General features: G+C 46.2%; 2 protein-coding genes across 6 annotated transcripts in view; one reads left to right on the top strand and one right to left on the bottom strand.

Moving 5' to 3' along the window:
- Positions 1-1,152: 1,152 nt before the first annotated feature.
- On the top strand, positions 1,153-20,772 carry LOC133343803 (homeotic protein female sterile-like). Of its 2 annotated transcripts, XM_061553649.1 has the most exons (8): positions 1,153-2,817; positions 5,132-5,182; positions 9,452-9,517; positions 9,653-10,384; positions 12,022-12,120; positions 15,114-15,245; positions 17,683-17,751; positions 19,580-20,772. In XM_061553649.1, exons 1-8 carry the CDS (start codon positions 2,044-2,046, stop codon positions 19,655-19,657), a joined length of 2,001 nt encoding a protein of 666 aa, XP_061409633.1. In that variant the 5' UTR covers positions 1,153-2,043; the 3' UTR covers positions 19,658-20,772. The 2 variants fall into 2 exon arrangements, with proteins under 2 accessions (XP_061409633.1, XP_061409634.1); XM_061553650.1 differs by lacking the exon at positions 9,452-9,517 and having other exon boundaries at positions 1,156-2,817.
- The window catches only part of LOC133343804 (calcium and integrin-binding family member 2-like), a 24,524-nt gene continuing 19,716 nt past the window's right edge, over positions 19,565-24,372 (bottom strand). For 3 of the 4 annotated variants that reach the window (XM_061553653.1, XM_061553652.1, XM_061553651.1), the window contains exon 6: positions 23,207-23,652. In XM_061553653.1, the coding sequence (XP_061409637.1) occupies positions 23,285-23,652 (368 nt within the window). In that variant the 3' untranslated portion in view covers positions 23,207-23,284. Of the gene's footprint in view, positions 21,594-23,206; positions 23,653-24,372 lie in introns of those variants that run through there. The other variant, XM_061553654.1, reaches the window with a different exon arrangement.

Genomic DNA, 24,372 nt, shown 5'->3' with positions numbered 1-24,372 from the left:
CACACAGCTAGACACACACACACAGTTACACACACACACAGACACACACAGCTACACACACACAGCTGCACACACTACACACACGCAGCTAGACATACACACACACAGCTATACACACTACACACAGACACACACACTACACACACAGCTAGACACAAACACAGTTACACACACACTACACACACACAGACACACACACACTACACACATACACTACACACACACTACACACACACAGACACACACACTACACACACACAGACACACACACACATCACCACACTACACACACACTACCACACACACTACACCAGACACACACACTACACACACACTACACACACACTACACTACACACAGACACACACTACACACACACACTACACACACACAGACACACACACAGTCACACACCTACACACACACACTACACACACACTACACACACACTACACACACAGACACACACACTACACACACAAACTACACACACACTACACTACAACACACACAGACACACACTACACACACACACTACACACACACAGACACACACACAGTCACACACACTACACACACACACTACACACACACTACACACACTACTACACACACACTACACACACAGACCACACACTACACACACACACTACACACACACTACACTACACACACACACAGACACACACTACACACACACACTACACACACACAGACACACACACAGTCACACACACTACACACACACTACACACACAGACACACACACTACACACACACACTACACACACACTACACACACAGACACACACACCACACACGCACACTACACACACACACTACACTACACACACAGACACACACACCACACAGACACTACACACAGACACCACACACACTATACACACACACACAGACACACACACTACACACACACAGATACACCACACACATATACACACACACACAGACACACACACACACTATACACACACACACAGACACACACTACACACACACACTACACACACACACTACACTACACACACAGACACACACACCACACAGACACTACACACAGACACAGACACACACTATACACACACACACAGACACACACACTACACACACACACGCACGCGGCGAGACGGACACGCGCACGCGCACGGCGGCGGCAGCGCGCGGGGAGCGAGTGGAGCGCACGAGCCCCGCGCACATTCCGAGAGTCGCCGAGGAAACGAGGTCACAAGTCTACAAGTCTCCCGTCACAGTCTCCCGTCACAGTCTGCCCTCGCAGGCTGCCCTCGCAGGCTGCCCTCGCAGGCTGTCCTCGCAGGCTGCCCTCGCAGGCTGCCCTCACAGGCTGCCGTCACAAGGCATTGATTTATGATACAGCGGCGACTGGGCGACGTCGTCGTCATCATCACCACCACCACCATCGTCGTCATTATCATCTCGTACCACCACCACTAAGCAGCATCATCACCACCACCATCATTATCATCTTGTACCACCACTAAGCAGCATCACCACCATCATCATTATCATCTTGTACCATCACTAAGCAGCATCACCACCATCATCATTATCATCTTGTACCATCACTAAGCAGCATCACCACCACCATCATTATCATCTTGTACCACCACTAAGCAGCATCACCACCATCATCATTATCATCTTGTACCATCACTAAGCAGCATCACCACCATCGTCATTATCATCTCGTACCACCACCACTAAGCAGCAGCAGCATCATCTTCATTATCATCATATTGTACCACCACTAAGCAGCAGCATCACCACCATCATCATCATTATCATCTTGTACCACCACTAAGCATCACCACCACCACCATCATCATTTTGTACCACCACTAAGCAGCAGCAGCAGCATCATCATCACCACCACCACCATCATCATTATCATATTGCACCACCACTAAGCAGCATCATCACCATCATCATCATCTTGTACCACCACTAAGCATCATCATCATCTTGTACCACCACTAAGCAGCAGCATCATCAGCATCGTCGTCAATGGATGTGCGCGGCAGCGAGGGGGCAGGAGGAGTCGGAGGAGGAGGCGGAGGCGGCCGCGGATTCGCAGCCGCCGAGTCTCGTGGCGCGCACGCGGCGGGCTGCGAGCAGCTGGAATCGCGCCATCTCCTCCGCGGACAGAGCGAGGACGGTGGTGGTGGTGGTGGAGGAGGAGGAGGTGGTGTTGTTGTTGTTGGTTGTGGTGCTGGACAAGGAGGCATGGTTTCTCCACAGTCGTCGGGTGCGCTGGCGCCGCCGCCGTCCTCGTCGTCGTCGTCATCGTCGTCATCTCGCCCTGACAATGACCACGATCCTTACTCGGAACAGCAGCAGCAGTACTCGTACCAGCAGTACCAGCCGTACCCGTACGCCCACCCCTATCATCACCACCACCAGCAGCAGCAGCAGCAACAACAGCAACAGCAGCAGCAGCATTATCCCTACCCCCGAGTTCCAGGTGCGGATAAGGAACCCGGCATTTGCTGTAGCAGCAGCAGCAGCACCACATCAGCTGCTGGCGGCTACATGCAGGGCGAGCGGCGTGCTGATGAAGGTTTGTGCAACAAGGCAAGTCCACACCATCACCACCACCACCAACAGCAGCAGCATCATCAGCAGCAGCAGCATCACCATCAGCAGCAGCATCAGCAACAACACCAGCAGCAGCATCAGCAGCAACAACAACAGCAGCAGCAGCAAGGTCGGCCTCGTTTGCTGGTAAAGAGGCGTTTGGAGAACGTGAAGGTGTCTCCACCAGCTTTCCTTCCGGGAGATGTGAGTCCCACGCCTTCGATTGCACCCCCCCCAACTCCTGCGACGAGTAGGGGGGGGTTCTCATTTTCTTCTTGGTTCTTTCGGTAAAGTCACATAGAATGGAAATAATAAAATAATAAAAATAAAACATAATAAAATAATTCTCACGACGTTTCGGCCACAACGCAAGCAGCCGTCCTCAGGTGAAGCACAGGGCTGTCAGAAAGACATTGTTCATGGGTGGTGGTTATAAGTAGTTTCGTGTCTGAACAAAGCTGTGAACAAAAAAATCCCACGACGAATCGAGCACAGGTGACGGGCGATCGACGTTAACCCTCCTCTTCCCCCTATAGAGTCCATCATCTTTTCACCCGTGCGTGTCCTCCAGGTTTCTTACAGGCAATCGTGATTGTTATTTGTTTAAACGGAACTGTGAAAACAGCCCAAATGTAGGATGCTCCTGGAAAGAATCGTAAGGCTCATTTGAGTTTGTCGTGGACAAATCAAAGGCATTGGTATTTGATCCAGGCGATGCCTTCAGTCAGCAGTGGATCGATAATAGCTGATTTATTATTATTTGATGCAGACCCCTCACCGTAAATTTGGCATTCACACTCCTGTATAGCATAAAAAAAACATTGCTTTGCTGTTCCTCTAGCTTGACCAATACCCATAAACCAGGTTTTAACATTAGCATTTGCGCTAAACTTTGCCGAACCTATGCCTAACTCTGTTAGCCCTAAAGCCTTAATATTACACAAACCACAGCCATAATCTATCCCTAACTCCATTCTTAACCCGACAGCGTTAACTAAAACCACAGCCCAAACTATGGTCTAAATATAACCTAATTATCATATGCAAATATTGTATTGTATTCGAATTAATAATTATGCCCCAACCTACCTCTAACCTGACTCTAACCCCCCCAAACCCTGATGCTTAATTCACGGTCGGCTGGAATTGTTTGCAATAATGAGCCTTTTAATTCTGGTGAAGCCCCAGATGGAGGTTCGCAGGAGGGAGAGGACGTGGAGGGTAGTGGGGATCACCCCCCTCCACCACCGCCCCCCCCCCCCCCAGTGCTTTACAATGCACAGGGAACATTTTTGGAGCTGGTTTGTAGGAGACTGGGGTCAGGGGGTGCCACTCACTTCGTGCCTGGCTGCACACGAGGCATCTGGTCCCATTGCAAATCGGTTCTGACTGGGAATATAAAATGTATTATGAAAGTGGTAAGAATGCATACAGTACTGATTTTGGTCCATCGCAATGTTGGTTGGTAACATCACAAATGCAAATTCATCTGTGCACGGACCCGAAGGACAATGCCATGATGTGTTTACAATTTGGTTTTCACTTCAGACAAAAATAATAAAAAACACCACCCAAGACAACATAACAGGGCCCCAAAATTGATGATACGAGGAGCGGTGGGGCAGTAGTTACGGCACTGCACTATCAACCCGTGCAACCTCGGTTTGATTCCAGGCCACGGCTAACATCAGTAACGAGTGGCATCTGAACCGGTCCGGCTACCTTCCCCACACCCATCCCCACCTCTCTCCTTCCCTAATCCACACTGACCAGCTTGGGGAAGCATGATCAAACACCACCCACCCACAAGCCTTCATGCAGCAGTAGATTGACAAAGGACTGAATAATTATTGTTATCGTGGTGTATATATATGCCACTGTTATACATTGTAATGCACAGCCCCCCTTAGTCGATGCAATTTATTTTCTTGCGTATGGCCGTAAATATATTCAGGAGCTAAATACCAATCTTGAGGTTTGTGTGCCACGAGAGGGCTTCAGGAGTGAGTTCGTGTATGTGGATGGTAGAGCATAGATAGGCATGCACATTTTTTGCAGTTCACACGCTAACAATACACACATTGTGTGTGTGCATGCATTGCTGTATCTGTGTGAGAGCGTTTCGGCAATATGCACGCATGTGCCTTGCTTTGCAAACCGCGTTTTTGCCGTATAATTGCATGAAAAACGCTTTGCACAATGTACATTTTCGTATATATGCATATAAAGGCTAAATATAAGTTGCACATTGTGTGAACGCATGGTATTCCCGCACACATTTGTGTTGTCACTACACACTGTATGTGTACGTTTCTCGCATGCGCGAGTGTGTTCATGATGTTCAGCATATCTAAACCAAACCAGCTGTGGGTGTGTGTTGACTTGCGCACATGCCAAATGTCTCGCTCTTCAGATCCGTAGCATGCAGTTTATTATGCATTATGAATGATTTTGTTTACAAATTGTCACCGTTTGCCACAGTGGTTCCACTTCTTCTATTCTCGTTGTTTCTCCACAGCCCTACTCATTTGAAGATGAACCTCTCCTCAAGAATGGCGTGGTTACACAGGTGAGATTTAAAATATAAGGCAGTGCATTTAAAATATTGAGACAGTATTCACTGGAATCCGTCTGTGAAATGTCGCTGTTCAGGCTTCCACCCCCCCCATCTTGCCCTTTCCTTGTCTACCATCCCTATGGCACATCGGAATGCCTTTTTATTTTTCTCCCAAGGCACCTTCTTGCAGAGATTTCTAATTCTACTATTAATTACTTAATTGTGCAATTATAGATATGTAGGCATAGAACTGGTTTACAGGAACATATGACTAACTTGTGATTTCATATCTACGGTGCACACTACACTGTGCATTGTCTGGTTTTCAATGCCATGCGATCCCAACGCTGACATTACGTTACATATATTAATGTGCCTTCAGCGGCTTCTACAAGACGTGTACCGTCGCCAATAGCTGATTGTGGAATAGCATGCACACATTGAATACGGAGGGCCTCTCTCCCATTTTTCAGTCTGGAGATTTTTCTGATTGAATGTCCCTGGTTGAGATACCAATGTTTTAAGAGGAGTATTTAACGTAACGTCAGGGCAGGGCAGGCGTCACTACTTAAAGAGCGTGGATCCTCTGGGTGCGATCGGTGTAGTGGCGGTTGACCACAATTTCGAAATCGTTCAATAAAATGTCTTGGGCTATCCGAAACTTTTTCCCTGCTGCTGAAAAGGGATGTAGGGGTTTACTGCACATTGTACCAGGTGCATTCCTTGTAGTGGTGCAACAACGTTTAAGCACGTGTCCCCAAATCTCATTTGCTGTAAGTGTAGCCCTGCCTATCTTAATGGCCCATCTCGTGGCTTCCTGATAAAGGAATTAATTCATTAATTCGTCCTATCTGGAAGTAATTATTCGAAATTCAAATGCTCGCCATTGAACATTTTGCCTTACAGTTTTTAAATCTTGGTCTACGTATTGGACGTATGCAATTGCGCTGTTAAGCCCGCTTCATAGTTATTTACAGCGAAGATATTTTCTCAGGCCCCCTCTCACAGAGAGTTTCAGCAGCCTTTATTTCTAACCAGTTGAGCGTCCAATAAGACAGCAGATATCTTGCAAGAGAGACCACATGAAATGCAAAAGAATACACATGTGCTGGCCGTTGACTTATTTCTGGATCTCGTGCACAGTGGCATCCGCTGCGGCAAGGAATGCCGTGCACTCCATTTGCAGCTTTCTCACGTGCGGCACATTGTAAAACCGAGTTTGGCCTTCAACCAAAGCGCCTTGCTCTCAGTAGGTAGCAAGCTTATTGCACAGACCACCCATTGACCCACAAAAAAAATGCATATCCAACCAGAATATCTGTTAACGTTCCTGGCTTATTCACGCAAAATGAATAGCACAAACAGTACTAGAACTTTAATTGCAAAATGTTGAACCAAAATTTAGAAGTGGATTTTTTTGGTCCTTAGACTTGAAAACTTATCAGTTTTAATAACTCACATTTGTACTCATTTTAACATTGTCTCCAAATATAAGCAGGTTCTGTGAAGAGGTAATGAAAAATAGGCAGTCATAATTGCAACTGCTTTTCTCAAATTCCCAGAGATTTCTCATTCTTCTGGGTCAGTGATTCAAGCGAACACCACAGCTACGTATAAGCTAATCTGTCCATGGTGGCTGCTTGAAAAAAGTGACATTACAAATGTGGTGGGCCAGTTTCTTTTCTTGGGGTTTTTGTTTATTTCACCCTGTGAAAGTGCACACTGAATGTGACCGAGCGGACAGTGGGGGTCACTTACTCGGATCTTTTAAGTAAACAGTGCAACCATGGTCATAGCGACAACGGAGGTTCAGGGCAACAACAGCGGCGGTGGGAGCCTCTGGGAAGCTCCCAAAAGCCTTCCCCGGGCCTAATCCGCCCTCCTTTATTCACGCCAGCGTGTGTGCTGACCCCCCGCGAGAGATACTGCCCTTTGGCTCGGCAGAACTGGATCGACAACTTTCTGGATTCCGTTAGTTTTTTTGTTCAGTTTTTTGTAGGTACTTATATAAATTCATATTAATTGCATCGGGGGGGGGGGTGGGGTGGGTGGGGGAATAATATAATTGGCAGGCCATTGTGAACATGTCTTCACGGCTACAGCGGGGGGGGGGGGGGGGTGGCTTGGAGCAGCAAATATCAGTTGACAAAACTGCATGTTATTTCGTAATTATAGCATACACACAGCTTCAAAACACACATCGCCCATCTCCATGAATGGAAGTGTTTTGGAACGCTGTTTGCTGCCTTTGAAATGAATGAAATGTGGCCAGGAGTGTTCCATTTGCCCTCCCCCCCCAATGTCTGTGCATGCGTGTGGTTTTGTAGTTGTGCACTACGAACCCGGCAACCCGAGTTTCATTCCCGCTCACAGCCAATACCATTGACGATTATCTGAACTGGTCCTGGGCCTCCCCTAGGGCATGGTGTTGGCCACCCACCCCTTGATGTGCCGTGCCAGCCTTCAAAAGTATCTTAAGGCTATACAGGGGATCTTTGTCTTTGTTCGGAACAGTGGTACAGTAATGCCCTGATTTGCGTCTCCCCTTTTTATGTTATTTCGCAAATATGTCGTCACTTTATTAACACCACTATTTGATTTGTGTTGCCTCAACCCACATTTTGCATCGCTGACAGCTTCATCCATCCTTTCTCGTATCCGTCACCTCAGCCTTCCCCTCAGCCTTCACCTCCACCTACCCTGTAAATTGCTTTGATTTACATCGTGTCGATAATTGTCGTCGCACCTTTCAGGATCGCATCTTCGCCGTAAACCGGGGTATTACTGTCTAGTGGTCAACGCAATTACATCGCGATGATGGTAATCCAGGCTTAAATTCTTGCTATGAAGTGCATCATTAGCAATTACGATCTGAATCTGGTCTGGGCCTCTTCTAGGTTCACTTGGCTTAAAATGAATACCTGGGGCGGTGCGGTTTACATCAGCATTTGGAGACACAAAAGTGGTTCGGTGTGCATAGTTTTGAACACGCCACTCCCTCATTTGCCACACTGGCCTTATTGGGTACTCCCTAGCAGCAGTTTCTCTGACTGGGCATGTAACAAATCAACCTCTACACCTGTGGTGATTTGATGAATTGTTATAATTCATGGTCACAAGCTACTTCAATAGTATTTTTTTATCTCGTACTGCCACTTGATTTTCTGCCACCTATTTTCTGGACTGTTCTGCCTTAGTAATGGCATTTATACTTCAGGTAATTAGCACATACTTAGCATGCAATTTTCATGCAATTTGCGTATTTTGTGGTCTTCATATGTACGATTCAATACACATATTGTGAACGTACGAATCCTTTTTAACCAATCAATCGTCACATTCCCAATGACAAGAGATTTTACCGGTAACTGTGGGATGCTTGCTGTCTGGGTGTGGTGACGTGGCCCAGTGGTAGTACTTTCTTTGCTTGTCACAAAGGTTCATCGTTCAAATCCAGCAGCTGCCCTGGTTAACACTGCGGGGTACATTCACTAAAAAATACGTGCCTTCTGCTTCACAGCGGATGTCAAGACCCCGTGACGTCATTCGCAAAAGGAGGCAATCTTGTGCCCAATATGCCAAATTTGAAAATAAATTCCACAAAATAAATTTCGATTTAAAGCTTTCGTGACTGCAGGGATTCATCTTCTTGGTTCTTTCGGTAAAGTCACGTAGAGGGAAGTAACAAAATACTCGATTGGAATGTATGTGGAAATCATCGGCTCACACTGCAAAAATTGGCAGGACCCTAAAAAAAAAAGTCATAAGACTTGGTAAATTTGCTATATAAAAAAAAAACTTCATAATAAATAATGACATTTTTTCGGTTAGGAATAGCAGTGGGGCAGAACACTGAATTGGTCGAGGTATGACGGGCATAGTTCAGCCAGCTTTTGAACAGGGAGGAACCAATGGACTCGGTAGAATTATGAAAGTACATCAGACAGTAGAAGGAAGTTTCTTTGTTTAAGCAAGTTATGAATAAATGGAGAGAGTTGGGTCAGTACCAGCAGGAGGAAAGTCAACTGAAGTGGAAGAGGACTTTGTTTACTTGGGCAGTGATGTCCATAACACAGCGATGGCTGCGAGAAGGTGGTCAAAAACCGAATTCCTTTGAGCACGACAGGTGTTCTATCAGCTATGGGAAACCACTTTGGAAGAAAAAAAAAGTGTGAATAAAAATGGTATTTGAGGCATGTGTGATACCTGTTTTATTGTATTGATTGGAGAACTGGACTCTCTTAAGCAGCTTAAGATTACGTTTTTGGAATTTGAGCACAGGTGGATGCTTGGAATTTCATGGCAAGACAGCATAAGCAATGCAGAAGTCTGGAAGACAACATGCAGGTAGGTGTTGATAAGGCCAAAAGACTGCGCTGGGTAGGACATGTGTGATGGATAAGGAGGACTGGACTGAATGTAGAAAGCGTTTTTGCCATGATCCATGGTGACATTTTGGTCATATCTTTATTCGCTACTCAGAGCTACACGACCCCCGTGGGATCAGGCGACATGCTGTGGAACCGTGGCAAGGACGACAGCGAGCGTCTCTTCCAGCGCTACCCGAGCGCCAAGAAGCAGTGGGGCAGCACGCCGGCCAAGGGCAAGCGCGGACGCAAGGCCGGCTCCTCGCCCAAGCCGTACGCGCCCAGCCCTGGCCGACAGGGCCCAAAGCCCCTCGGGGCCGAAGGGGACGGGCTGAGCGAGTCGCCTCCGTCTGCGGGGCAGCAGGGGGGCAGTTTCCGCGGCGGTGGTGGCGGTGGCGATGGGAGTGATGAGCCACGGGCTCGGAGCGAAGCACAGGCCGATGAGGCGGCCATGGCAGCCGCAGTGGCTGCTGCGGCAGCGGCCGGAAGCCCCGGAGCGGTGGGGTCAGAGTTCGACCTTGGCTCAAGCAACGGCGCGGCCGCTGCGCTGCCCATGCCGCTGCCGACCAATATGGCAGCTTCGCTCGTGCACCTAAACCGGCTGGTGAATCGCATGCTGCCGCCGCTGTCGCCCTACAGCGCCGGCTCCTACGCAACGGGGGGGCCCAGCACAGTCGGAGGCGTGGGCCCCGGCGTGGGCCCCGGCGTGGGGCCCGGAGTAGGGCCAGGTGTTGGTCCGGCCGGAGCCGGATTGTTTCTGCCGGGTGACGCGGGGCTTGGTGGACAAGGCTCGGCTCAGCAAGCGCTGTACGCGCACCAGCAGCCGCTCAACGGATTCGCCTACCAGGTGACGGTTCCCGCCCTTGTGCGCCACGCCAGAGCCGTACACTCGCGTGATTCAAGACTCTGGGCGTGTGGGATTGATCTGGTGCATATTTTTGCAAAAGTTTTTACCGTGGATGTGGTCATGACGGGTTAATTGGACAGCATGGGATGGTGCATCGATTCACCAATTAAATATACATTCTTACGCTCAGGATACATGCATCGTATCGTGCATGTTAACGCTTTACGATTTGTGATTTATGCAAATAATTTCAATGATATACTATGGTTATGTTTTGGCTAATGGAGCCAAAAAGACTATACAAATGGGACAGAAAAATGAACTGATGGTAAAGAAGAGACAAAATATAATTGATTCTTGGAACCAGATCTGGAGTCGGTTATAATTATAATTACAGCACCAATCATGATTACATTGTGATTGCAATTCATTATGAATGACACAATTTAAATTGACCGCACGTGTTCTTGAAACAAATGACAACTTCACATCGTGAACCGCTGCAAGGACGACATCACTGTATTAGCCATGAGGCCTCCCAAATCTATGTCGTGATTATCACGACAATGACAAGGCCTCCCAAATCATTGCCATGATTTTGGCGGATGCTTCGCTGTTAATATAGTCCATGGGATCAGACCGCATATTTTCTGTTCGTCATTATCACATGAAGTGGCTAAATAGAGCTTTGGTGTTTGGTAGAAGTAAGTAAACATCTAATATCATATTTGTAATGTATTCAAGGCAATAATATAAAAAGGTTACCTCACACCATCACTTTTATTTGATTGGCTGATATTTCTAATTTGTCCAAATTTCTGTGCTGGTCCATTGGTTTATAGAGTAACGCAAATGAACAGAGTGCTTCGGCAGTGATGCACGAGCGGGAATACGATTAAACCATTTACATTTAAGACAGAAAAATATAATGGCCTCACATATCAGACTATTGTCTCTATGCTCTGAAGAAGGACCATTACCTAAAACTTGACTTAAATCTTTAGTGACTGCAGGAATTCATATTCTTTGATCGAAATGTCGTAGTTTTTGTTATTTTCTTTGAACCTATCTACGTGACTTTACCGAAAGACCCAAAGAATATTACCTAAAACATCAACCTATTATAATCTTTTTCTGTTATGAGGCAGTGTTAATTATGAGAATGCTGTTTGTGTTTTGGGGTTTTTATTTTATATGGATAGTGCATTCTCCCATGGGAAATTAACAAAGCCTCACCAGGTGATTTCATTCCTTTGGAACTGGAATGTTGCAGACACTTGCGGTTCAAGAAATTGCTTAAACATGTGGTGACTATCTCCTTGATTAGGGATTAAGGTCATGTGCTCCTCCACTTAAACACTGTCGTTCTTGATTCAAGCCTCTGCATGGGAAGCTCTGGCAACCAACCCCAAAAAACTCATAACAATTAAAATTAACAAAAGAATTAGTAATTCCCAGACTATTACAATGCATGATTAAAGCCTCACCACAATTGTAAAAAAAAAATGGAATACATTTCTTTTGAACATTTTAAATCAATATACAGCTAACAAAGTGAAACTAAAATAGTATAAAAATTGGAAAGAAGAAAAAAATTCTCGGAAATGTCAGTGAATTATTGATTTCCTTGCCTGCAGGGCCTGTACGGGTACGGGAGCCCCCTTTACCAAGGCAGCCACAAGGAGATGGTCCCTCAGCCCTCTGTCGACTCCCCTCTTTGCTTCAGCAACGAAGTGGTGAGTAATTGGCTGTTCAGCATTGAGCATGCGTGCATCTTTGTGTGTGTGTGTGTGTCTGTTGCATGGAGCAGTGGGGTAGTTGTAAGTGCATGATGAACATGCCAATCTGAATTTGTTTCCTGGCATTAGGAAATGTACATTAGTGGCGAGCGAAATGTGAACTGGTCCTGGATTCTCCCTTAAAGGATACCGGGTGGGGTGTGTAAGCATCAGAGCTAAAAAGACAAAGGTAGCGCAATGCTGGTGCTGTTCGCACTAGCCCCTCGTGGGCAGTGGCATATTTAATAGCTCTTTGCTAGCAGCACTTGCTCCAACAGTGTATGTAGGCTACGTGGGTGATCGCTATCATTGTAATGGTTCATGGTAACCCGGGAATGAATCCTGACCATTTGCAACATTAGTGACATAAGGAATTTGAACCCTTCCTGGGTTTATCCTTCACCAACTCATTGTTGTTAAATGGGCATCTGGCTGGATCTGGAGCAGGTCATGCTTATCACCTCATGTGGTATGCTGCCCTTTAGAAGATACTCGGATAAACAGCACTTTGCTCAACAGTCTATACAGATATAAGTAGGATCTTTGTGTGTCTACTACAAGATTTAAAGAAGAATATCTCACCAATTTTGGATTTGTGATTTTATTGGGATGAGTGGTCCAGCATTAGAAGTGGATCAACTGTGATGTACGTTCAAATTTGTCGGAATGTCACGCACTCTTTAACGTAACTTTGTTTTTAATTCAATTCATGATCTAAGTCACACCTGTGAGTGGTATGCACCGGTAATTAAACAAAACACAAAAGAAGCCGCTGGTTCCACAGATTGAGAGGAGCTTTGGTTACGTCTTCATCTCGTGATCAGAGCAGCTGGAACATGCCCCAGAAGATTGGGCGGTGAGGTGGCCTATTGGTAGCGCGTTCGTCGCTTGTTGCAAAGGTTCATGGTTAGAATCCAGTGGGCCACCCCTTATTATTACTGCGGGGTGTATTAGCCATAATGATATTAATTGTGGTGAATCGCTGTGATGATTGGAGTTTGAAAAAAACCCTTGGTCTATAGAAACTCGCTTTCATCGCTGGCCGATGCACAAAGACACAGGCAAACGCAGGGCGTGTTTTAAGTCACGGAGGATTTTCTTGTGTGTTTTAAATACGTTGCTGTGTATTTACGGATGATGCGCGTCAGTGCGTTGGCGGGTGCAGTCGCGGGGGGCTGCGTGGGGTCGTGTGCCATTAACAGGGTGGTGGCAGGGTTTTTTTTGTTGTTGTTGAAATATTTAAAGTAGAAGGGTCTTCCAAGCAGCCAAACCGTTGCGTAATGTGCTGCCCCAAGTCACGCCGGTGCCTGCTCCTGTGATTGAGGTCACTGGTGGCGAACCACCTTCACATCACGCCCGTTTAACGAAGCCTAGATTCAATTCGTACCGACTGCATAGATCACGGTTTTTCTCACTGTCTTTGTCCAGAGCTTCGTGTTTTTTGTCCGGTTGTGGGGAGAGGAAAACAATTGGGGGAAAAAGGTCACATTGTGCCTATCGTCGTAACGAACGCGTTGGGCTCACGTGATGCTTCATCTGCACGCACACACACCACACTGTTGAAATGATGTAATAATGCAGAAGTGGACGAGGCAGCACATTGTGTGCTATTTAACACATTGGAGTTGAACGATCAATGTATTGGGATCCCGGCTGCATTGCACGTCCTTTTGAGCAGGACTAATCCATGTCTGTCAATCGCCACGCGGAGCCGTGCTGCGGCAAGGCAGGGGGGATTGCACACCACAACGGCCCTCCGCCGCTCCCTTCCCGACGCCATGACATGCGGGAAAATTATCTGGCCTGCGCACACGCGATGCCGAGATGCTGCGATGAATGTAAAAATTGTGTAAAAAAAATATCCGTTCGTGGTTGAACCGATTGAAGTGGGCCGCGGGTGTGACGTGGCGCTCGTGTGGTCCACACGGGCGGAGTGGCCGCTTGTGCCTTCTGTGTGGAGCACGACTGAAACTGCGGGGAGTGTCACTGGGCTTCTGTTAATTGTGAGAAATAACTTTGCATCAAAAATGTTGCTTGGATTACATGAGCAAATTTAAATCGTTTCCACTTTCATGGCCAATACTTGCACTGTGCGACATATACATTTGTATTTGTCCCTTTCAAATTTTACAAGAAACGGTATTTATTGAGCAAGAAAAATGAATTGGAAACTCAGAAATGGTAATTGTGAGTGCCGGCAGTTGACTGCACACTAAAAAAATATTGTATAATTGTATTGAATTCAATTTACAGTTTCGCTTATCTCAGTGTAATGCCTTTGGGATCGCTAAACTAGCAGTTGTCATGTCATGGAGCACACTAAACACGGGGCATGTATGAGTGCATCTCGCATTCTATGCGGGAGGCTTCTTGAATCAACTCTTAAATGGTGTTCCAGTGGGATACCCAGCCAATAATCACTCTGGGTTCTATAAAATTAGTACCAATTTGTGCTTATTGTACAGCCTGGTCTCCACCATCGTAATGTGTGATTTCCATCACTATTCAAGGACCACAAACGTATGCAAATAAGCAACTGCAATCCTTATTTATAACTAGACGAGAGCCCATTGAAACTGCAAATCTGTTTTCCAAAGGAGACCTGGGTTACATTAAGCATATAGATTCTAATATTGTTTCAGTCCATTGGATCCCCCGATAAATATTATCCAGCAACATTTGTTTAAGGATACAAACTCCTAACTGGTTTCAACCTTGTGGATCTTATCAGCAGTGTCAGGCTTTTTAAACAAATGCGGTTGGTTACCTGATGTTATTTGCAAGAGCACTCCATACAAACAATCCGACACAGCAGCAACATCCTATTGCAATGGGGGATGAGCTCTGCCCAATGCTCGTGTACGCAGAGAAGCACGTTAATGGCTCCTGCCTGAGCATTGCTTCTCGCTGTCTTCCACCTGGCTGTGCTCTCTGCTGGTGGCATGGCACAGCTGAAGCACTACCAGGCGGGCGGGCGCGAGGACGACGTGGCGCGGTTCGCCGGCGTGCCCTGTCAGGGCCGCGAGTGGCTCCACACGCCGGAGCTGGGACCTGAGCGTGACCTGCAGGCGCAGATCGGAAAGGCAAGGACTACCATCGCAATCTCCGATCCGGTCGTTCCTCCTCTCCCTCTCTCCCTTACGAACATGCACACCTTCCCTCGCGTATCTCTACCCCCTCCCTCCCCTCCCTCCCCCCCTTCCCTCCACATCTCTCAGCTGCACGCAAACCCTTGGGATGGTTCAATTCAATCACGGGCTGACATGGTCTTTAAGTTTACACTGTTGCCACTTGGCTGCATTGCACTGCGAGGTAGATTGTTTCTGTAATGCTGTGTGTGTGTGTATATATTTTTGGTCAGGTTATTTTGCTCGTTATCGCTGCCAGTGTGAACCTCCCAAAGCTGCGATCTGGTTAATTTTCATGCCATCTGCAAGCGATTGCATACGTGTGCGGCGGCCCCTTTGTCAATCAGCCTCTGGGCAAGAGCCACGCTGCACCGTGCGGCCCATGGGGGGTTATTTGACCACCCTTTGCCACGCTGGTGTCAGTGCGCTTTGATGAAGGCGGGCGGCATAGATGTCGGAGTGTGGTGCAGTACAGCGATTGATTTTGCTGCTCAGCCCTCTGTTGACATTGTAGCCCCCCCCCCCGCCCCAGGCAATTGAGACGGTTTTAATTTCCGGCTTGTACAAACCGGCACCTGGGACGCCGGGGTCATTGTGTGCAGGCGGGTAAGCTCTTACCTATTGTTGCGGCCACTCGGCCTGAAAGCATGAATTAATGATTTGTAGTTGGGGGGGGGGGGACAGTATAGTCTTGCATTGTATTCAGTCATTCCATCGATTATTTAACATTTTGGTTCTAACGAGCTGCTGCAGTTAGTCGGGAATAATGTAAAATGTATTTTAATACAGGATGTGTGTGTAATGTTTGTATTTTTCTAATCGGTAAGGCATTCCTGGTTTTCTGTTCAGGAGCTAAATGGCACGAGACTGCTTCATTAGAAAGTTTGTGTAGTTTTGCTATTCCTCATTTTTATAGTACAGGCTATCGTGGTTTACTATATGGTCCATAGCTGGTAATTGCACCGATAGAAAAAATGTAGGCACTTTGCCAGATTGACAAAGCATTAGAAAATATTAAGGGTTGTAGTAAAGTTTGCTTGGGCAGAACACGTCATTCGGAGGCGATTGCCGGTGGTCGAGACTAAAGATGGAGTGTCGGGCAAAGGAAGAAACCCTCACCTGAGGGAATTCCACCACAGAGATGCAGAAATGGCAGGAGCTCATGTGCAGGAACTAGATGGATTGTTGCGTTGTAGGACCTTGAGGGATGGGAACACCTCGGGGAGGCCTCAGTCTATCGGTGGATTGATTATAGCTGATGGTGATGTGTGTCTGTGTGGGTTCACTACATACCTAATATGCCCGCTCCCCCCCGCAACCTAATCAGGATTAAATGAGCTGTCACGATTCACATTAATAGTTTGACCAAAGAATACACATGTTTGAACTCACGGGGGTAGGTCAGATGGGCCCATGACATACAGCATTAGGAATCGGAAAACACACAATTTTACGCAATTCATTGCACGTAATGCGAAGCTTAAAATAGTAACCCATGAAATGATGTGTCAATCCTCCGTTGAATGACAGTAATTGTCCAATGGAAATATTCTAACCCTGCAGTAGGAATGTGAAATTGCCACGACTGGCTCATTGCCAAGGATGAACCAGGCGAATTGCCTGTTAGTGAATTTATTGATTCCATGCAGCACCTGTGTGAATTTCTCACTCCAGATTTCTTGATATTGACTTTTTGCTAATAGAAAGTGCAGCAGGGTAGGGCTTGTGCTGTTTGCCAAATGTGCATACGTATGCTGAACCTCTTTGGCACCATACTGTGCTAATCAGAGGTTATGGGGTAAGTACAAAAACTAAACACAAAAAAGCTGTTCTAAAGAAATGAGTTTTCAATCTTGATTTTAAAGTGCATCGCTTCAGTGGCTTCCTAATAACTGAAGGAAGAGCATTCCAGATGGCTACAGAAACGCATATGAAAGCGCGTGATGCAGTGAACGTCTTTTGTTCGATGGCTAGCCAAAAGCTGCTGCAAGGATGACTGGAGTTCGCATGATGGTTTATGCTCCTTGACGAGATCAGCAAGGTGTTGTGGTTCATTTTTGGCAAGCGCTTTGTGTGTAATGAGTGTGATCTTACGTATTTGTCTGGAAACCGGAAGCCAATGCAGCTTTGACGAGCACTGGACGGAGATGGTCAGATCTTGCAGTACCCATCACGACACGTGCCAAAGAGTTCTGTACACACTGCAGCTCGGTCATGTTTTTGCCAGACATCCCGTAGAGTAGTCAGTTGCAATAATTGAGCCTTGTTCATACTATGCTACACGGCATCATGTTGGCTAAATCGCCAACAATCCTGTGCTCTACCACCCATGGCAGATTTGTGCCAGGAAGGTGCCACCATGTATGTAATGAAAAATAAACTTGACTTGCAGATGAAGGACGTGCAGCCCACAGTGATGCCACTTTCCCAGGATCAACAGCTGCCATACTACATGCCACAGGTGAGGAGGCACCTTCCTGGGCTTCGTCTGTGAATTTTTAAATTCAAGGCATGGAAGAGGCTCCTTGGTACAGAGTATGCAATGTAATTCTATGCCTGATGACTCTGGTAAGGAAATAGCTTTTTGGCGTGGGATTGGAGGGTTGTAGGTGGCGAGATATCATTATACACTAATTCACATCCGCAAGCAGCATTTTCAATATATGCATCAACTAAAATCTGTCTGTTTAATGAGCTGGAGGACCTAACATGGGTTTTTTTCAACATTACTCGAGTTTCGTTGCACTCTACTATGTGTTGGTTAAAATGGTGCTGCACATTTCCCATTTTGCCATAATTGGTAAAATGTTTGACAGTCCTGATAATCGAAATATCTAGTTCTGGTTTTTGCGCATAAAATGTATTCTTTTTCATTGTTACGATTTCGGTGAGAATAGAAAAATAAAAAGCCGATTGAAACATTGGCGCAAACTCATCAGTGAACATTAAACAAACCGGCAAAACTCAAAGGTAACACACGTTCACAAACTGACAGCAGATAACCCTTTTTAACATGTTGCAAACGATGTTTTTGTTTTCTTGTGACGCTGCTGCAGTGATTAAAGTCTATACCAGTGGCTTATGAGAGCCACACTTGGTTCCCGGTCAGCTCAATCGCGGCTCGATAGAAATGCGGCTCTTTTGTAAACAAATAAGCAGACATCTCTCCTTCGCATAACTGTTCCTTTTATACTTCCCATCAACCACAATGACTTCTGGGAGTGCATCATTTTTGGCGGCATTGGTTCAATGCAAGCAAACTCTGGACTGGTTTTTGACATGCAGTGTCTTGTCAGCAGTCAGGCTTGCTTCAACCAATGCTGGTGAACGGCCAGATGTTTATAGACAAGGACTCTGTTATGTTCTTTGAAACCCGAGAAATCTGCAGAAGCAGGGGCCGTCTTGAGGCACTTGTCCCTGGTAGCAGAGTGAAACATGAGTACTCCTGGGGCACTCCTGCAGATTTCTAGATTCAAAACTCCACATCCAACGAGCACGAGTGAACCGGCCCTGGACCCCACCCCCATCCTCCTAATGCCCCCCACTACCACTCTCTGCTAAGGAGTAATTTAGCTCTCCGCTTGTGAAATGGTGGTGCTGCTGCCTATGGTCTCTAAACGAATTCACTGAGTGAAAATGCCACCCACAAACTACCCCCACTGTCCACCACCAGCACTCTGGTGTTGATGTCCTTTACAAAAATGGTAGAAAACCCATTTTTTTTCAAATTCCGTAAAAAAAACGTATTTCAAGTGCTGCAATGCACGTGAATACGAGAGACGGTCCTTAATAAATGACGTCACGAAGCAGTCCTTCAAGAGCCTCGTGCAGCTCCAGAGCTGCAGGTTTGCCATGCTCATTTCTGTAATACTTTCAAAGGTAAATTGTAAAGGAGCATCCTTGAATTGTTTTGTTTGTGCTGCTTGAAGGGCCTCCACTAGAGGGAGGTCTAGAGAGCCCCTCTTGAGGATATATTTGGCCTACTCTTCCACACTGGCAAGATGTTTTGGAAGAGTTGGGAGTACCCACACCTTACCCTACCAGACACGGGGTTTTTTCTCAGTCACATGAATCAAAACTCGAGCCAAAGATGGTGCGTGCATTTTAATTGCCAGTGTAGTTTATTTTTTTTGCTCAGGGTGCAACAATAGCAGCCAAGTTTGTATAATAACCGCGTAAAATACTACCAAAAATCCTTTGTTTATAGACGTTTTTTGTTAAATGTGCGTGCAGTTTTTTTCTAAGACATGTGTTTGTATTTTTTCCTTCCCTCTCCTCTCTGCCCAAAGGGTAAAGTTCAAGGGTCGGAGGTGAAGACGGGATGGCTGGAGAATGACCTCGTGTCTCCCAGCATGTTTGGGTTCTAAGCGAGCCGTGACGTTGCGCTAGAATAATAGAATTAAAAACCTCTGCATGAAATGCTCCAAAGTTAAGAAGTAAAAACGTAATCAAGAAAAATGTGTACAGGAGGTAAAACAAATACCAATAAAAAAAAATTACCCAGACCGATCATTGGCATGGCTGTTAAAGGTCGTGCTTTTTAAGAAAAATGTTAGTACTTTCATTTGTTTTTGTACAATTATGTTTTGAGATGTGACATTTTTTGTTTACGTCTCTTACCACACTACCTGAAAGTATTATTTGTAAGCGTGGTTTTTTACATTACAGTTATGTGCAGAGTCACCGATTCGTTGGCGCAGTGAGAAAACTCTTCATGGGTATAACGATGACGACGACCACGACGGGAGCTTTGCGTTTAAAGTAAACATTGGGGTCACGAGTCAGTGCCGTGCGCCGGATCATGCGAGCGCGGCTGCACTTCCCTCGCAACCTCGCCCACCTCATTTCTAGACGATGAAGCCATTTTTTTTAGCATTTCACGAAACAAGTACATGCCGCCCGTGAAACCTTCCCTCCCCTCTCTCCGTTCCAGTGGATGGTTGTTGGGCTCATGTGTGTGTTTTTTAAGTTATGTTAGATATTTGTTTTGTCCTTTTTTAAAAAAAAGCTTAGGAACCACTTCCATTAGACACTCGCCCTAAGCCCTGACAGCTCTCGCGTTGTTCTCATCTAACGCGCGGTAACTGTTTTTAAAAGCGTTTGTGTAGCTGTGTTGGGTGTACGCTTTATTTTTTAACAAAATAATGATTTTTCTGTCCGTGTAAGTTAAGCCTGTATAGTAGATGGTTCCGCGGTTAGTAAAAAAAAAAATTAGATTAAAAAAAAATTAAAAATTAAGCGATACAAATTGTTTTCTTGTGTATCCGTGCTGGCAGCCTATTTTTGTATCGTGAAATAGCCGAGGTCTTTGAGTTTGGTGCACGTGTGTGTTTTGACTTTGTATCCAATAATATTGTACGTGCACAGGGTCGCCTGTATTTCAGCCTTGCAAGGTATGTTCAACATGCCAACGTGTACATGAAAATGCGAAACCACATTCAAATAAAATCTGTGTTAAGGGCCAATTCCATAAACGGAGAAACATGACTTTGTGTGCGTGTGTTTGGTTTTGGTCCTCCCTTAGGTAGACTCAGCCTTAAATTAGTGTCTCGTGTGCTGCAGTGTGTAAACATTGGCACTTGGGGATACAAAGATGGGCGGATCATAGCGCTGACCACCACCCCACCCCCTCGTGCGCTGCGCCGGCCTTCATATACATATGTGCCTGTTTGGTTTGCCAAAGGATGGCTCTGATTGCATAACAAATTGCTAAGGATGAAACATTACGATATTAAAAGTGATTATCATTATAAACATTGTAGCATAAATGTCCACGTAGCCCTTGGTGATTTACATACTCTCAGAGGTCTTTATGGGCAGTGTAAAAAAAGAATATTAATTGATTATGCCTGCTTGAGTTTTGAAAGGACGTGAAATGGATTTGGGGTCATTCGGGAACCAATCCCGATGGTGTTTTTACAAGCTTTGCACGCTACAAATAGGCCAAAAGCTCATTATAAAAGATAAAATCTGAAATAATCCACTCGTCACAAAGCGCGATTATAAAAATACACCTTGCACGCGAGCACGCAGACGTAGCCCTTTTTCAACGATTTGCTCCTTGCTTTTTTTGCACGGTATTTTCTGTTCCCCCCCCCCACCTTTTTTTGTAAAGCTGCACAGTTCCATGTGATCAGATGGGGCGGGCAAATCGCAATTAAGTGTCCTCCACGCTGAGTTCTGGCGCAGCAGGTGAGATGAGTCCAGAGCGTCGCCCCACTCCGGCGCTCAAGCTTGTTGCTGCTGCTCTTGGGGTTCTTTCCCTCCGTTCTCACTCGCAGTCATATTCTGATGTGAAAAGTGCTGCAAAGGAAGCGATACATGCTCACGTAAGTGACCACGAAGCTCAACTCCAAACAACAAGCATGCACACGTGGTATCGTACGCACGTTTGTAAAAATAAATGAAAGCTATAAGTGCAGCCCTGCGATTGCTCTTGTCAGTGCTGTTGGAAGGGCCTCCACTGGAGCGAGCTGTCGAGAGCTCCTCTAGAGGGTGCCTTGGCCAGAGGCGTAGCTAGGGGGGGGCAGGGGGGTACACATGTCCCCGGGCGCCAAGGTAAAGGGGCGCCAAAATGAGGCTTACAACGTTACATTATAAATTATTGCGGCGGGCGCGGCCGCCTGAAACTACTGCACAAATCAACACCGCAACCTAAAAGTTTATATATCCCGCCACACACAGCCTACATGTCATGTAATTACATTTTGGTATGTGATTAAACGGGGGGGGCGCCAATTTTTTAGTCCGTCCCCGGGCGCAAAATATCCGAGCTACGCCTTTGGCCTTGGCTGACTTTTATGCTGGGCAGTCCTCTTGGAAGAGGTACCTGTGCTTTAGCTCCCCACGTGCTTCCCGACCGATTAACAGTGGGTGGACAGAGGCAGGGGAGGTTTAAAAAACTTGATATATTGTTCAATGGCCACGCCGGGAGATCGAACCCAGTGACTTTTCGATTGGAAGTCCAGTGAGTTAACCATTACATCGTGGCATCGTCTACCTTTGTCGTGCGTCAGTTAATACAACCTTTTTAATGTAAACGTAAACAATATAGTCCAGAAAAATCTACGAATGTCTGGTTGATAAATATAAATCTAGCATTTTTGATACCAATAGGTCTGCAGGATGTTGCACAGGATTAAAAAAAATGTTATTTAAATAACCTTTCATCCTCGGGCCCCTGCAGGGGACACGTCAATTTAAAAAACACCTTTTTAAATATTTGCAGCAAGTGGACACTTATGTCTTGGGATGCCATTCGTTACAAATGGAAATTTTCTTTCCCTCGATAAACCATCCATCGTTACAGCTACGAAACACGTTCAACCGTGTCGCCCTATCCTCTTTTGCTACATCTTGACAGCAGACTGCCTCCAGAATTAATACCATCATCACCTGCATAGTCCCGATTGCTATCTTCCGATTGCCTTTCGTAAATGACCGTATTTAGGGTAAGATTACCGGTGTAGAACTGCTGACGGATGGGCGACACTGGCTTAAAAACGTTCCCCCATATATTAACCACAATGCAGTGGTTGATATGTTGACAATCGCGATTCTAATCCACGAACAAATAATACGATTTTCAAGGACCCGGAGTGTACCAGCAATCATACTCGGATAATCCCGCCTTTAATATCAATTACTTTGTTCTTCCATTGGTGGTAAACAATTCATATTACAATACCACTTCAGTGTCGTGCAGCTTTGCAGAGTAATGTGCTTAGCCTTTTATCAATTCTGTTAGGAATGGTCTCACCATGATTTTCAGTCATGGGGGTTGTCTATCTATACTTTGCTACACTGGGAAGTGTGGATTGGTGCAGAGGAATCACAGAACCGGTTCAAATATCACTCGATATATGAATCTACATCAAAGCGGTGAACAAAACTGTAAATTTCAATGTATAACTGGCAGTAATACGAACAGAGATGCAACGGCATTAACTACCATATAACCTGGAGGGTTTATCATCGTGCTACTATCCTGCGTTTCAGCCATTATAAAGCCGTTTAAAACTAAAATAATAATAATAATCCTTAAGGCCCGGGCTCAAGCCTCTAAAGCCCCGGTGTAAATCCGCAAAGGTGTCCGCATGCACACACGCGTTTGCGTGCGGTGTGGCGACCGCCGAGATGCTGGGTTCCATAATCTGCGCGAGCAACCTGAGGAACTCGGGCGCCCGTGAGATCATGTTCTCGAAGTCGGCGTACGACAGCTTGTTGTCGCAGTCGAGGTCGGCCTCCTCCACCACCTTGTCGCAGACGAGCGTCACCTCCTCCTCCGCCAACTCGTCGCGCGTCAGCTTGTTCAGCGTCACCACCAGGTCCTCCTTGCAGATGAAGCCGTCCGCGTTGAAGTCTGCTTTGGGGAGAAGGAGGCGCTGTCAAGAGGCACACGTCCCACCGTGCGCCCGATTCGCTCGGGCAGCTTGGTGGGGGGATGGACCGTTGCGTGCGTAACGTCTCGCAGGACGGACGACTCTTGAAACTTCGAATATGAAAAAGCCCCAACCTGCCAAACGACTGTCTCTCACGTAATCACTCTGTGCTCTATCCAATTTACCGGAGTTAATATACCTGGCCGCGGCAAAAATATCAGCGGCGAGCGACGTCCGAACCATTCCTGGGGGCCCCTCTCCCCTTCAACCCACAATGACCAGCATTGTGAAGTATGGTCAAACAACCCCCGTGACTGGCACGGCGTGGGGATGCCTTCATGCAGTTGTGGCTTGATAAAGGGCTGTTTAATTTGAGTTTCAACATGAACCCGTATCTATGCATTAGCTATAGATTGTAACCGGCACTCACAGCCCAATGTCCTCTATGAACTCGGTGGCATTGCCTTGCATGGGAGATATGATTGTTAAGCCATTAGCACGGTACTAATTCAGGGGTCCTGTTACAAATATAAACAATTATGGGTTATCTGAAAACTATTAATTAACTTTATTATCAGGCATGTATGTATGTTGAACTTCTTTCGCACCGTATGTAGCCAACCGTGCTAATCGTAGGTGGGTGTAAAACACACGAGATCTGAGTTAAAATAAATACGCTTAAAAATAAAATAAAGAAGATA

The sequence above is a fragment of the Lethenteron reissneri genome, chromosome 18 (assembly GCF_015708825.2).
Source record: "Lethenteron reissneri isolate LAM-NWPU_2019-01 chromosome 18, ASM1570882v1, whole genome shotgun sequence".
In the NCBI taxonomy this organism is placed as follows: Eukaryota; Metazoa; Chordata; class Hyperoartia; order Petromyzontiformes; family Petromyzontidae; genus Lethenteron; species Lethenteron reissneri.
The sequence above is the reverse complement of the archived record's forward strand: the minus strand, read 5'-3'. Positions and strand labels throughout refer to the sequence as shown.